Source organism: Rhagoletis zephyria, unplaced genomic scaffold (genome assembly GCF_001687245.7).
Source record: "Rhagoletis zephyria isolate East Lansing unplaced genomic scaffold, Rhagoletis_zephyria_1.1 Rzeph_scaffold_02173, whole genome shotgun sequence".
Lineage (NCBI taxonomy): Eukaryota > Metazoa > Arthropoda > Insecta > Diptera > Tephritidae > Rhagoletis > Rhagoletis zephyria.
In genome coordinates this window covers 19,066-35,119 of record NW_016159257.1, presented here as the reverse complement: position 1 = coordinate 35,119, position 16,054 = coordinate 19,066, and the positions used below count along the sequence as shown (strand labels likewise).

The 16,054-nt window shown below is 34.9% G+C and overlaps 1 protein-coding gene and 1 long non-coding RNA gene across 3 annotated transcripts in view; one reads left to right on the top strand and one right to left on the bottom strand.

The window, feature by feature from the left end:
• The window catches only part of LOC108366163 (uncharacterized), a 16,777-nt gene extending 11,172 nt beyond the window's left edge, over nt 1–5,605 (top strand). Inside the window, exon 3 of the long non-coding RNA XR_001848054.1 lies at nt 5,503–5,605. This is a non-coding gene — a long non-coding RNA (uncharacterized LOC108366163). The remainder of the gene's footprint in view (nt 1–5,502) is intronic.
• LOC108366162 (TBC1 domain family member 5 homolog A) overlaps nt 1–16,054 on the bottom strand; it is a 65,974-nt gene that overhangs the window by 45,465 nt on the left and 4,455 nt on the right. The window contains exons 2-3 of one of the 2 annotated variants that reach the window (XM_017620476.1): nt 10,775–10,822; nt 10,023–10,375 (exon numbers count right to left, since the gene is read on the bottom strand). In XM_017620476.1, the coding sequence (XP_017475965.1) occupies nt 10,023–10,254 (232 nt within the window). In that variant the 5' untranslated portion in view covers nt 10,255–10,375; nt 10,775–10,822. The remainder of the gene's footprint in view (nt 1–10,022; nt 10,376–10,774; nt 10,823–16,054) is intronic. The other variant, XM_017620477.1, reaches the window with a different exon arrangement.

Sequence of the window (16,054 nt, the reverse complement as noted above, 5' to 3'; positions counted from 1 at the left end):
GTCAAGACTGCCCAAGCCTTTTCATTATTTTCCTTCTTATTTGATTTCTTCGTTTTTGTTTCTCTTCTTATCTTGTTTACTAGGCCCTTTCTGTATCCGTTATTTTCCGCGATTGCGTATATCGTATTAAGTTCTGTGCTGTAAGCTTCTTTTTCCAATGGGGTTNTGTAAACTTCGTTTTCCAATGGGGTTCGTTGAAGCCTGGTTATTAGATGTCTAAAGGCTGAATTTTTGGGCTGTTGGGGGTGGTTTGAAGTATTGTGTATTATCGTGTCTGTGGCCGTGGGCTTTCTATATATCCCGAATTCGCATTTGTTGGTAACCTTATTTATTTTAATTGTTATGTCCAAATAGTTTATTTCGCCTTCGTTTTCCTTATCCATAGTGAAATTTATATTCGTGTGTTGGTCGTTGAGATAGCCTAGATTTTGTTCTTCCTTGTCTCCCGTTACAAGTCATATGATGTCATTGACGTATCTTGCGTAGAACTTTACTCCCAGGCTTGTTGTCAGCTCCGTCATATACTTTTCCTCTAAATGTTGCATGAATACTTCCATTAAAATTGCAGATGTGGGATTACCCATCCATAGATTCTATGCGTTTTTCAATTATAAGAAAAAACTAAGCGACGAAAATAAAACTGTCAAAGAGCTAAAGAAAAAATTCAATACGAATAAAGTAATCACAACAAAAGCAGACAAGGGGAACACAACGGTAATAATGTACGAAAAAGAATATAATGAAAAGACAGAGCAACTAATCAAAGAGACAAATTGTCGGATTATGAGAAAGGACCCAACCGACGACTACCAAGTGGCAGTAAAGCAAAGTGAAACTACTGGTTGAACGAAAGAATATAATTCGCTGATACTTACCTAACTATGAACCAACGACGATTTAACACGGCTATAAATAGTGACAGACAAACAGAAACTATTCAGAACGAAAAATGACACTGAAGATGGCACAACGCCGAAACCGGTTTGTCTCCAAACCAAATTTGACAACGGATGACGGAAAATCGTTCCACATTACATCACACTCCTACCCTGTCGGAAACACCAACAACGAAAATGAGAACGTTGAAAATTATTGAAATCGAACTAAAATTGCGGCCGCTTTTCATATAACAGTAAAGTTCAGAAATGCTTGAAACTTCAATATTTCGAAATTTAAGGAGCTAATTTACTCAAAATTGATACACCCCGGTTTACCATGTTTCGGTAGCTTTCGGAAAGGTGAAAAACATATATTTAATACTTGCGCCGGGTATTTAATGTTCGGCTCCGCCCGAACTTAGACTTTCTTACTTGTTGTCACTGTTTTTGTCACGCTCACGGAAGAAAATCGCTGTGACTGCAAAGTCACAGTCACAAATAACGTTGTTCCTCAAAAGTCACGGGATCGTCCGTCTCTAATACTTAAGTACTCTTGTATTAAATGTAGCTGTTTGGGTACTAAATACCCAAATACTTAGTATTTGGGGATGTTTAAATACCCAAGTAAAAAGAACTTAGGTATTTAGAAGTTCTTAGATACTCAAGTAAAAACCAAACTAGGGTATGTTGGAGTTACTAAATACTTAAAAAATGGGTATTCGGACTTGGCAATTACTGAAGTAAAAGGAAACGTAGGTACTTAATACTCTAATCTACAGTAGTCAGGTACATTGGATATGTAAAATAATTAATGTACTAAGGTATTTAGGAGATTGCTAAATACTCTCAAACTAAATACTTTATGGTAAAGCAATTAGCACCTTGCCTTCCACTTACCTAGCCTCAATTCGCCTCACTCCACCTGAGCTCTCCTCACCTGAACTCACTTCACCTAAACTCACCTAACTTCGATTCACCCCACCTTAATTCATCTTACCGCAATTCACCTTACCTCAACTAACTTGACCTCACCTCTAAGTAGTCGCGAGAATCCCAATATAGTCCTAAAAATAACGGGATGTTCCCAAGAATTTCAAAAATTCTGAAATCCTCCTGAAAATCATGAAATAATTCCTAGAATCCCGCAAATGTAAAAAAATCCCGAAAATCTCCAAAATGCTGAAATAGTCTCGAGAATCCCGAAGTAGCCCTGGAAACATCTTTATAGTCACGAAAATCACGACCCGGATAACGCAAAACTCTAAGTTTGAAGAACAATAGCTTTTATAAGGCTCTACATTTAGGCATATTTACATAAGCCTGTTCCTTTGTACTGTTTTCTCCCCCATTTCATGAGTATTCCAAATTGTCTACAAAGTTAAAACTTTAGATCTCTATAAACGATGATGGGTAGCCAAACCTTTTATTTCTTAATTTGTTGGTAGTGCGGGCTCGAGATCAGATGTTTTTAGACAATTTTAATTGAAAAACAGGATTTTAATTTTTGTCCAATATCTTTCGGTTACAACGCGGTAACCGTCTTTAGGGCAAAGAAAAATACTGTGTTTTAATTATAATGGTCTAAAACCATTTGACCGCGCGCCGGCACAACTAATGCACATTATCTTTTGAAAGTGGGATTTGTCTTCCTAATAATCATGAAGACTCATTAGTCATTCCATTTCAGATTTCGTTAGATAACAAAAATTCTTTGTTTTCGATGTTACTATATACCTCTATAAACTATTATTATTCTTCTTGTTTGGCTCTGTAACCGCCTAAGCGATTTTGGCCGAGTTCAACAAAGCACGCCAGTCGTTTCTCTCCTGTGCCAACTGACGTCAATTGAAAATGCAAAGTGAATGCCTCCTTCAGCATTTGGTCTTTCCATCGCAGTGGGGGCCTCCCTCTTCCTCTGCTCTCATTCGAACGACATGACCAAGCCAGCGGAGCCGCCGTATTTTTATTCGCAGAACTATGGCCATGTCGTTGTACATCACATACAGCTCAGAGTAAACGTACTCCTTTTTACTGCAATGTACTCCCTTGCAAAATCTGAATATGTACTCCTTTCTTAGTTTTGTACTTCTTTTGTTCTCCATTTTCCAGCTATTATATTCTCTCATAAACAGGGTGTAAAATAATAACTGTCGCAAAGGTTATTTTGAAAAATAAAATGGTCCTTTATAGATTTTGCGAAAAAAGTTATTTATTGTTAGTTTTCCACAGACTTTACTTAAATTTTATTAATTAGTGTTTAAATTGTAACCTTCATTTGGGTTTACCAGCGGTCTTCGTCGGTTGCCTTATTACATATCTTCTGTAACCATAGGCTAATTTCTCCCCATTTGAGTCATTTATACTCCCCCTTTTGTGCAACATAAGGCCTCATACTCAGCAATCTAATATATTTGGAACTGGAGACTAGGAGGCCATTCATTCGACCAACCCTATACAGTTCTTTTCCCTTTTTTACACAAAGTCTAAGAAAAAATACACCTGAAAAAGACATGTACTTATCTGCCAAAGCTGGAAAATGCAATTAAGGATTAAAATTTTAAAACTAAATAATAAAAATCAAGTAAAATATCTACAAAGTTAACAATTAAATTCTTTTTTTTGCAAAATCTATAAATTACCCTTTAATTTTTCGAAAAACCTGTGCGACAGTTATTATTTTACGCCTGTACTTTGCCATTCATATTGTGGCGAACACTACTGAGTAAACAAAGTTAAGTGTGATAGTGAAAAGGAAAATCAGAAAAAGATTAAATTAATTACAAGGCTTAAATTAAAAAAATGCCCATACATTCAGAAAGAGTCTGGAATTATTTTGTAGAATTTAGTTATTTTTTTTTTAACATTTATTGTTGCTTTGAAGAATATATCTAAAGGCTGGTTTTCACTATGTCAAATTCAATGGCATTTGTCGTCAAATTAGTGAAAACACATTGTCAAATGCAACTGAAAGACGGTTTAACGATTGATTTAGACCAGAATAAGTCATCAGTCGTTTACATGTGTTGCTTAATTGGCTATCTATCAGTTTTTGGCCCATGATCTAATCGGTAAAGGGTTGGAAAAAGGAGATTAAGTTATGTAATATATAAATGTAATGTAAAATCATTCGTAACAACCAAGAATATCATTGTTTTATTTAGAGCATTTAATTGTGGATATAATTTATCAAAACTCAAAGAAAAGTCACGTGGAATTCACCGAGGTATAGATAAAAATTCTTTTAATACTGAGTCAACATTAACATCCAGCTTACGATGAATATTAAGAAAATCTAGCCCATTGTGTGCTCGTTCTCTTCCCATGCGGGGACATTAGATTGCGCCTTAGTTGTATGGAGATAATTTTTTGTTAAGCTACAAAGCAAAACTCCCTCTAGAAATGTTTCTTTGGTCATAAAAACATGCCCTGCGAAAAATTTAAAAAATCGGACAACGGAAAGACGTGCCTCGAAAGGCCCTCAAGGCCATAAGTCAGGGAAAATTTTATATATTTTAATGGCACTTGATGTAGTTTTGCTCCCCGACGTCAAATATGGCTAACCTATTTTTAAACCTCCTCAACTTTTAAAGTTATTGTGGTTTTTTGAACGTAAAATTACAATTTTCTAGGAATTCAGAAGTTAAATTTTAGCCAAGTAAATTAAGATCAAATCGGTACGAAGAAAAAAAATTTGTAGCAGCGAACTCTTGATGAATATTTGACACATAGATCATGGATCCACAGTCTCGCCCCTAAATTTCATACCGAATCATTCCGCCATCTTAGATTTTAGTTTTTTGGGGTTTTTGCGATTTGCAAGCTTATTTTGCATTTTTCATAAAAAACAAATTTTTAATATGTACATATATAAACCTAAAAAAAATAATGTTTTATTGTAAACAATTAGCAAATCGTGCGAAAAATGTTTGCATTGTCACGGTTTTCGCCATTTTTCTACAATTTCTGATAAAAATGCGTAGCATATTCAAATCCCAAAGTTGTAGGGATCATTTTTATACCCGAGCGCACTTGTGCACAAGGGTATTATAACTTTGTTCACATNCCGGCTTATCATGTAGCGGTAGCTTTCGGAAAGGTGGAAAACATATATTTAATACTTGCGCCGGGTATTTAATGTTCGGCTCCGCCCGAACTTAGACTTTCTTACTTGTTCTTTTAGTGTTGGGTTCTCCGGTGGCACAAAATTTTTAAAGCAAAATATAATTTACGGTTAGTTTCGATGCCATATTTGATTGAATTTTTTAAAAGGCCTTACAGCTTTTTCCCAAAAAGCCTCAATAACTTTAAAAGATAGGGAGGCTTAAAAATACTGTAGCTATTTTTGACACCGGGGGACAAAACTCTATCAAGTGCCATTGAAATATACAGTCAAACTTCCATTACTCGAGCTTCTATAACTCGAATTTTGTATAACTCAAGTTAAATCAAGTGGTAATAGCTTTTAGAGAGCTATATACACTAATTTTTAGTTCCATAGCTCGAACTTCTCTAACTCGAATTTCTCCTTAACTCGAATAAAAAATTTTCCAAATGTAAGTCGAACCATTTAGAGGAAATCCAAAATTATGCACTTGGTTTTGTTGCTTTGGTTTTTTTTTCAGAGAACCTCTTAAGGGCCATTCACATAAGACTTTCCTCGCTTTGCTTGACAGTTCAAACTTTGACAACAAAGCGTGAAACGCAGAAGGTATGCTACAATAAACGCTTTGACAGCTTTTGCGTTCTCCTTTTCCTCCATATTTTTTATCTGTAAAATAGATAACAATATAATAATATGCATTAATAATAGCAATAATAATTCCGATTTACCCAATTTTTGTCATTAAATGCAAATGCAAGCGCACGAGAAAAGATACATGTAGACAGCTGATTGCCAAAGCGGGCAAAAGTTGAGAGTTGCCCAAGATTTTGCTTCGTTTTGCTTTGCTTTGCTTCAAACGTTTTTTATGTGAGCATACTCATGCATATGCCTACATCGATCTTATATGTCAAAGCAAAGAACTATCAAGCAAAGCGAAGAAAGTTGTATGTGAATTCGGCGAATTCAGCGTACATGCATAATTGGTTAGGTATGTATGTATATGTATGTATGCAGATATTTAAATGTCGGTTTGCTATTCGCGCGACAAGCTTTTTTAAAAACGAAGTAAATTAGTACAAATTGTTAGTAATTTTCATTAGAATTTGAATAACTCCTTTCACTAAATGGCTTTTAGTAACTTTAACGAGACCTTAACTTATTTTATTTTATTCATTTTAGTGCAGTTTTGACAAAATTTTCTTGCTAAAAAATCTTTTGTTACACTACTTTATTTTATTCCTTTGATTGTACATGTTAAATGAAAGCTTGTTTTTAAAACATATTTTTTTTTACATTATTTTATTTTATAATTTTTAGTCCATTTATAAAAGCGTTGTATATTAAAAAGTGTTATTTCATTTTATGTACAAAATTTTGCAATAGATATCAAAATAATTCAACTTGCAATGAAAGAGAACTGAAGACTTGGCAAGCAAAATGTTGGTTGCTTATGGTTTGTATAAACATACATATGTACATATAGCAGCAGTTAATTTTATTTAAAGAAATGGCGTGTCGTCCATTTCCGTTGTAGCCTGGCATATATTTAGGCGCAATATTTAACTTCTTCTGTCGGGGCGACATCTGGAGTCTTCTAATTCTTACAACGAGGTTCATATCTAGACTAGGTTGATATCAGAATTTGCCACAAGTAGCTTTGCTACACTATCGCCGACAGCTTTAACAATTTTATAGTGGTTTTACGTTCTTTGGCAAATTACGATCTGTTAGCCATAAATCTTACTATTTTTTGACCGCCTTTGAAGCAAGACCCCTGGACCATATGGGGAATTCATTTATATTTTAAATTGCATTGTCATCGTGATTGGAACTATGCTGAAAATTTCAAGTCTCCGCGATTTGCGCGGGATGACCAAGTTAAATAAAAGCTTATAAAAATAAGGAGTCAATAATAACTTCGTTCGAAACTGGTGCCACTTCTGGACGCAACAAATGAATGAAAAAACCAACGTATAAAAATGTGGACAAAGCTGTGTTCGAATGGTTTACAGCAGCTAAAAGTCAAAACATGCCAATATCCGGGGCATTTTTAAAGGACAAAGCAATGGAGTTTGCAAGCGATTTGGCGATGAAAATTTCAAGGCAAGCACAAGTTGGTTGACAAATGGAAGCAGAAGTAACAAACAAGAAGTGTAATTGATAAATTGTTCATTCATAGTGGATACTTTGTTTTATTTTAGGCATGCCGTGAGCCATAAAAAGGTGTATTGTTGGAGTAATGACGCTAGTGACGAAAACTGCAAGAAATTGAAAACTACAACTCTGCCAATTTTACTAGAAAAGTACAATGAATGCGATATTTTAACGCAGATGAAACGGATTTCGAATTTCCGCGCCACGGAAAGTGATGATGAGACCTCAGTGGATGAAATTATTCACCAGCATTCAAATTATGATGTTAGAGTTTGTTTCAGATGTTTTAATTTATATTTGCAAACGAATGACACTAGCACTGACGATCACTATATGGCTTTGAATGAATTATAATCTCTTTTTACTGAAAACCCCAAAAGGAAAATAGGGTTTTAATCACTCATTTCTGATTATTTTAATACATTTCCACTTTTGCATGTGAACTTGATTTCGAACTAATAAATGTGTTCATTATTTAAGATTTATCTTACATAATTGTGGTTTCTTAAAAAAAAAAATTATATTCTATAACTCGAAGTCTCCATAAGTCGAACATTTTGATTGGATAATCGTGATTCGAGTTATAGAAGTTGGACTGTATTAAATTTCCAGACTCATGGCAAAATATTGACCACTTTGTGACAAATTCCAAGAATTTACTGAGGAATTTGAACCTTTGAATTTCATCATCTTTCGGTTGTCCGATTTTAATTTTTTTTTGCAGGGCACGTTTTTAAGTATTTATTACCAAATGAACATTTCTGAGGGTAGTTTTGCTTTGTAAGACAAAGTTGCAAAATAAGGCGCAGTCTACTGCACATGCATGATGATATTCATTGAATTATTTTGCAAAACTATAACTAAATAGGGGAGCTAATGGTGTTATAGACCACATAAGGAAAAATTTCTGTAGAAAAAACGGAAATCTCAATTTTGCTCATTTGTTTATGAATAACACAGCCCAAAAAAATACAAAAAAAATTGGTACGGCAAATGTTAAAGCTGTTTTTGATGATTTTTTTTGTGCTGATTACGAATCCGTAAGCATAAGGTTTCCAGCAGCTTCAGATTTTGGAAAAAAAATTACGGTGGGACCTGGTACGCGGTAATTAGCGAAACCGAGGTCGCATAGAACATTTGTACACGGTGTATCGTAGGGTGAAGCTAACTAGATATTTAGAAACCGCCAAAATAGTTATTTGGTATTTACTACAACCTGAACACCTAAATACTTTTGTTGTTAGTATTGAGCAAATAAATCACTGACATAAAGGTAAGGTTTATAATACGAATCAACTTCTACAAACATATAAAAGCAAACATACACTCAATAAAAATGCTAAATATGTGTATTTAAATAGATAAGTATTTATAAAGAACAATAAATACAAAAGGGTCACATCTCAGAATTTTCCATGATCAACTTTTTACCTTAGATGCATCAGCGTAGCCAGAATGAAATTTAGGGGGGGCTCGACCCTATTAAGCTGGCATTTCAGGGTACTATTTTATATATATATATATAAGGAAAATTTGAAAATTAGGGCTGACTACGCCCATGCTTAGATGTATGAGTTTAGAATACACCCCTCTAACTACTGCAAAAATATCTTTATTTGCAAAAGATAAGGAGTATTATTTTGAAAAGTTAAACAGTGAAAGGTCCCATAAGCGGACCCCGAGGTCACCTACTTTTTGTCAAATTTAAAAAATTTAAATATCGGTCTTCTAAAATTAAAATGATATTTATTCTTCAATAGACAGAAACAGAATGATTTAAAAATAAATTCAAATTTATGGCGTTTTCTTTCCTATGAACAAATCTCATTGCCCGCTTCGCTGAAGCAGCAAGAAAAGGGCAACGAAAAGGCAAAACTTTGTATATATATAAGAAAAAAATCTTTGAATATGTGTCCATATTGTCCCTATGTTCTTGTGTTTATATACATATATACATATGTATGTACAACTCAACATCTGACTAGAAAAAAAAAACAAAATTCACGTTCGCTTATGGGAGATTTTTTTTCATAACTAGTCATGTTTGAGAGTCCGCGTTCATTTATCGGAAAGTCCGTGTATGGGAGAGCATTTTGTATGGAAAAAAACCAAAAAATGTTCGTTCCCAAGAATGTGTCCGCTTATAGGAGATGTCCGCTTATAAGAGCGTCCGCCTATGAGATGTTATTTTAAATTGAGCTCCTTAATTGAAAAGGATGAGTTCAGTCGATTGAATTTTGCCAGAAATTTAACTTGGGAAATAATAAGTAAATTATGAATTATTTTTAAATTCACGCTTTTAAAATATTGCGCGTTTAATAATGTACAGGATTGTTTCAAAATTTCAATTTTGTGGGAAAACGCAATCAAAGTTTGATCAATTCATACAGTTGGTATACATACATATCTTCGCCATTTTTGGGAACTTTTGTCATCTGTTAGGTTGAACATATTCTCTTTATCAAGTTTATTAATTGTATGATGAAATCTCCAAAAACAAATATATAAAAAAAAAATTAATAATCTTTGAAGTTAAAATAAAGTTGCGTGTACTATTATACGTAATCGTTTCTGATTTTTTTTTAGTTGTTTGAAGTTAAAATAAAGTTGCGTGTACTATTGTAGCTAATCGTTTCTGATTTTTTTTAGTTGTGACGCTTTTGCATTTCCTTGTCAACATAATAAACGCAACTTAAATTGGAATATATTTAATTAAAAACAAACTAGAAAAAAGTATATACATAAAGTATATACATACGTACGTAAGTCAGATATGAAAAGCAACCGTTTTATTAAGCAGCAATTTTTTGCGGTTCAAGAAGGCGTGACCAAGTAAAATTAGGGTAAGAAACAGCATTCCCAAACAAAAATATTAGAAAAATCCTTACCCAATTGCAAATTGTTGCTTTTGTTTGGCAGCAAGGATTTACGCTCATTGGTACCCATTGAACCAAGACTTGTACAGTCTGTCGAATCGATGGTGGAACTACTGGCACCAATTGTCGCCGAATGATGCTGGTGATGATTGAGTAGCGCCTCGTTTACCTGTGGATCTGCCTCATGCTCTTGTGATGTGCTGCGTGAGCCACCCATTCGGAATTTCAGTTTAAATGGGGCCATAGCGCAAATTTTCTATTTGACATAGATTTAAAACACAATGTTGCTCTAAAAATCCGATTAAAGCGTTTTTTCCTCTGTAAACCAGCATTACCTCTTATCCTTATACCATATGCTTATGCATCTGTACGTTTTGGGAATTATGGTATTTTCAAAATAAGAAATGAAAAATTGATCAAAAAATTAAAAAGGAAAAACATAAATACATTAGTGAAGGAATAGGAAGGACTATAAAAATATACATGTACATAACTATGTATGCAATTGTGACTGTGTAGTGGGCGGCAATCCGAATTTTGAGTGAATCACAAGTAAAGTTACAATTATTTAGGAACCTTCAAAGGGATTATGCAAACTTTGCTTAGATCACATCGACACAAAGAATTAAAGGACGTCGTAAGAATCACGAGATAATAAATATTTAATGCACTTGTGATTAATATACAAGCATGCAAATGTTGCGTGGTCTCATTTAAATATAACATGTATGTTGAATATATTTTCTGCATAAAATCCAACTTACCTTAGGTTGGACTCTTATTGGCAATGTGTATGTATCTATAAGCGTTACCTGGAACGGAAGACGAGATATTGTAGCACATGGATGATAATGAACGAATTAATACAACTTTAATTTTACGACACACATATTTACTATTACTATCTGTCTTTCTATCACAGTAATTACTTGCTTTTGTTCGAGGAGAAAAATATAACTATGCACAGTGTTGTATAAAATAATGGCTATTTAAGAAAAAATGTTCTTCTACTAATTAACTAAACCATTAACCAAACCGATATTTTCTACAAATATTCGATCCACACGAACCACTTTTTGGTTTCGACCCATGATTCTATAATTCTGTGGTCACAATCAATAACCGCCTAAGTCGACTTAAGAAAAATTGGAGTTATGTTTGCTGTTGTATTCTTCAACCACTAGTCCATGGGTATGTGAAATCCGCATCTTGCTAGCTAGGATACTTAAAATGTTATAGGCGAAAATATTTTGGTTTGCCCATAAGGCTAACATTACAATACAAATGTTTAAAAGGTTTTTCTCGAATTCAGGTTTTTCGACTTTGGCGGTTATTGCTTATGACCACAGAATTAAAAGTTTGCTCAATAGTGACATTAGAGTTTTGACACTCCCTTAACTCCCTTACAAAAGCTTTGCACACACACATGCACCCACACACAGTGCCTGCTAAGGGAGCCGATTTTGTCAAGAGGGAGCGAGAAAATTGTTTTCAAAGCAAACGTTTTATTATTGAGGCATGGTTTCGACCTATTTCTGATACACAAATCTATATATATAAAAATGGTGTGAAAAATGTATAGTAATTCATCAATTCAGAACGGGTGGACCGATTTGACTTAAATCGTTTTTTAGTTGTTCGTAATTGCCAGGAGAAGGTTTTTACGAAAGAAGATTTTGGGAAACCCCTCCGGAAAAGTCGGAAAATTGGAGACATCGAAAGTTGTTTTTTTTTTTTTTGTATGGAATTTTGTGTGCAATTCCTTCGGAATGGCATTCGAATGGAAAAATAGATAATTGTAAGTGTAAAACTCGGAAAAATCCGGAAGAACGCAAAAAATTGAATTTTTTTCGACGACAGCTTGGAAAATTCGGATAATTGTGAAATTCATTGAGAGCTTGAATCAATTGGGAACAATTTTCTCCTATGTTTCATAACTGATTCGAATGGGTGCTGCTTTTTTGGAAACGTGTTTAGAAGAAGGAGTGCACAAAGTTTTAGTTTTTCCGATAGTTGGCGCAGGGGTCGAGCTATGCTTAAAAAAATGCAGTTGGTTCGTTGGTAGCCTTTTGCCTAGATTAGCATATGGGATTCATTTTTTCCGTTAAGGGGCCAGAGACCGAACTATTCGAAACAGTCTTATTAATGGTCCGATTTGCTTGCAATTTAGCACGTAGGTAGCTTATTGGCTGGGTAAACATATATAATATTTTTTCTGATAGGTGGACCAGAACCGATCAATTCCAAAAAATCTTCAATCGAATCGAGTCATTGTTTTACAGTTCGAAAGGTGTTTGAAGGCGCCGCAAACATGCGGGTACTGGCTATTTAACAATACTTATTACACAGGCTCAACAAAAATGGAAAAAAATTTGATGCAGCAAATGTTAACGCTATTTTTGACGGATTATTTTTTCCGGAAGCAAAAAGTTACCATCAGCTTCAGATTTTAAGAAAAAATGGGGTCAAATTGTCAAAAAATCGAGTTTTTTGCAATATTTGAGAAGCTCTAGCAAAGAAACAAAGGGTGGTAGAACCTTCCACTTAGGCTTTGATTAAAGCAAGTTCCCGCACCTTTGCATGATGGTCACTTAGGGCTGGTTTCTCCAACTCAACTTAACTTAGTTTAGCCACTTTTGGACTTAAGTCAAAAGTTAGCCTACGTTTTACACAGCTTATTCTTGACTAAGTCGAGAAAATTGGCTTAACTAAGTTGAGTTGGAGAAACCAGCCCTTATAGTCATTTGTTGAACAGGAATAACTGATTTCGGGAAGTTTGAGTTCTACCGCAATTAAGAAAAAGGTGATAGAACCTTCCACGTAGGCTTAAATTAAAGCTAGAACTACAGACTACCATCCCTGAAAGTACTATTCGTGCACTTTGACCTAATGGTCAGCTATACTCATTTACTTTTTATCGTCAAAAATGGTGCAAAAATCAGTGTTAGCTGTTAAATAAATGACTATAGGTAACCATAGGGTCAAGGAGCAGGAATTGAAGTCAGAAGTCCAAGCCTTAATTTAAGCCTAAGTGGTTTGTTTCATTGCTAGAGCTTCTCAAATATTGCAAAAAACGCGATTTTTTACACTTTCACCACATTTTTCTCAAAATCTGGAACTGATGGAAAAATTATGCTTACGTATTCTTAATCAGCAAAAAAAAAACTATTTAAACCAGAGTCAACATTTGCCGCATCAAAATCGGTGTTGCCCTGTGTTACCAACACTAATTATATAAAGAGAAGCTCCTTCTTTTTATAAGAGGTGATCTCGCGAACGGCTGTACTGATTTTGTGAAATTTTGGACACCTACTGCAGACTTTGGATATATTAAGGGAGCGTGGCATCACCCATGCATATCGAATTTTTCATACCGTATATCTCTGAAAGTATTTGTGGTAATGTCCTGGAAATTGGTATAGAGATTTTGGGGCTACTGGAAAAGGGAAGTGGTGCTTTCCAAACATATTGAAATTTTTACCTACATGTAAATATATACACCCAGAATACAGTGTTTATTTTCTTTTTCGTAATAAATTTTTTTGTACCAAATTTTGAGTATGCAGTTTGCAGTTCACTCAATTTCAATATCATAGGGTGCAAGTTTTTAATGGATATAAGATACCGTTGATTTTTAAGATTTTTTTCGCTGATGATGTTGCGCATTTTCTCCGTATAATGAATGCGTGAGAGTTTTTTTGTATTGGGAAAAAAGGCCGCAGAGTGTCAGTATGTAAATGACTTATTCTGGTGGCTTAACTCCTCCTAAACGACCGAAACGATTTTAATGATCATATTTAGTGGAGCTGGAACCGAGTTATTGCTAAAAATCGTCGATTCGGAGGCACCAGACTATACTATACAGATTCAAGGTCGATTCACGCTTTCGTCAGGTTATTTAAGACGGAAATAGGAATATGCCTTCTGTCGACCACAAAACCAAACATGAACTTGAGTTGCTGGCGAAAACGTTGGACCAAATATTTCAATAAAAAAATTAATTTTGGGCGGGACGAAGTTCGCCGGGTCTGCTAGTTTTCCATAGTTTTTATTATTGTTTTTGTTAAATATATCAATACCATACTAGTTTTCCATCTGACTAGAACGTCCTTAAATTATGGAGGGAACACTTTTCCACCCTATTGAATGGTAGCAACCAGGGTTGCCGTTTTGGGCTTTTCCCACCAAAATTGGTAGGTTGTTTTCTCGTTGGAAGGATGGTAGGATGCTTAAAATTTTAGTCGGTTTCTTTGCTCTTAAAACAGGAAACATCTCTAATAGTTGCAACAATGACAAGGATGTTAAAATATTCAAAACATTCATAATAAATGTACGTGTTGACAGAAAATTAAATTTTCATCATATACGAAAATTAAGAAAAAACAACTTATTTTTATTCCAGTAAATCGGAAAATCTCAAAGTTTTTAATCGCAACTCGAGGAAATTAATGGCAAATCCGCAGCGCGCAGATATTGCCCCAAGCCCGGAGGCTCTTAGACCCGAACATTTGTCAAGCCTAACTGTGAGGTTTTTTCCCCTTACTTATGTATATATATGTACGTCATAAAATATGTATGCAAATGGGTGATGTATAAAAAATCTACGACGCAGTTTTCTGCTACGATGTTTCACGTCTTTTACTCCGAAGGCTTTATTAAAACTATAAACTATCCGAAATTGTTGCCATTTTTTTCGATTTTTCGGATTGTTATCGAAATTTTGAGGGTGTAGAAGTCAAACGGACTTCAGATTCTCAAAATTCATAAATTAAATGGATAAATTGGAAATATTTATTGAAAAACTATTAAAATCAGTAGGCATTGGAATTCTACTGCGAATATCTTCTAAATGGTTACACTTTGGTGCAAATAAACAAGAAGAAACATTGTTTAGAAACGTGGTTGAGAAAATTTGTTTGCACTTTTCCTTCATGTTCCTTCCATATTTTTTACATTAAAGAGCACCCTAATGACATGAATACCCCATGGAATAAACGAGTAAAGAAAAAATATATAACTGTAAAAATGGCACACACTGTATGTATATGAAGGAATGCACACAGGCGACGCCTCTAGCGATTGTGTGTTACAACTAAGTTATTCACCAAATCCTGGCTACGCCACTGATTAGCTGTGTTATAGTTTTATTATATGTTATGTTTTCTACATTTTTAATAAAACGACAATGAAAAAGACTTTAAACTGAAACAAATTTTGGTAGGTTTTGGTAGGTTTCGGTAGGGAAAAAAATTTTTCCGTTGCAACACTGGCTATAATCACTTGATTTAAGACACAAAAGGCAGATATCGTGAAAAAACACCAGCAGCTGTGCGTATTTGGAATCAAGGATAGATAAATATTAGTGTTGGGCAGTATCGATACCAAAAGTACTCAGAACTCGATTCTCAAAAGGATCGACAGCACCCTATTTTTAAAAGTATCGATACTGAGTACTCCAAAGAACTTAGTACTCACAAAAGAACTCGAAAGTACTCAGTATTCAAATAGGAGCTCGAAAGTACTCAGAACTCAAAATACTCTGTTCCAATAATCGCTTTGATATATTTACCCAGGATCGATTCAAAGTATTTAGTATTAAGGCTGTGTGAGAGTTGACCTAAATTTTAGTACCTAAACTAATATTAAACTGGTAATTTCCAGCACTGCTACAATTTAGGAAAACAGCTGCTAAAACTGGGGTATAGTCGTTGCGCTGGGTATGCAGTTACAGTTGCATGGCTATACTCACTCCCGACTCTTGCGTCCTCGTTCGCGCACTCTGGGCAACGTGAGCAACCCATGTGCGAGATGCGGTAACCAATCCGAGTGGAGCCTTGGGTCACGGAAGAAAGAGAGGGAGCATCGGTGGGGCCACTCTGACTTATTCGGTTTAAGGGCTCACTGAAGTCTGCAGCGTCTGTTCACCAGTAGGTGCGGCTGCAAGCGGGTGTCTGCTTGGAGCAAGCGGCTCGCTATATAAACGTGTATTTGGTTGCGAAACCACCCCCGTCCCAGCAATGGGTTGTGCGCTGGGCTTGGGACCC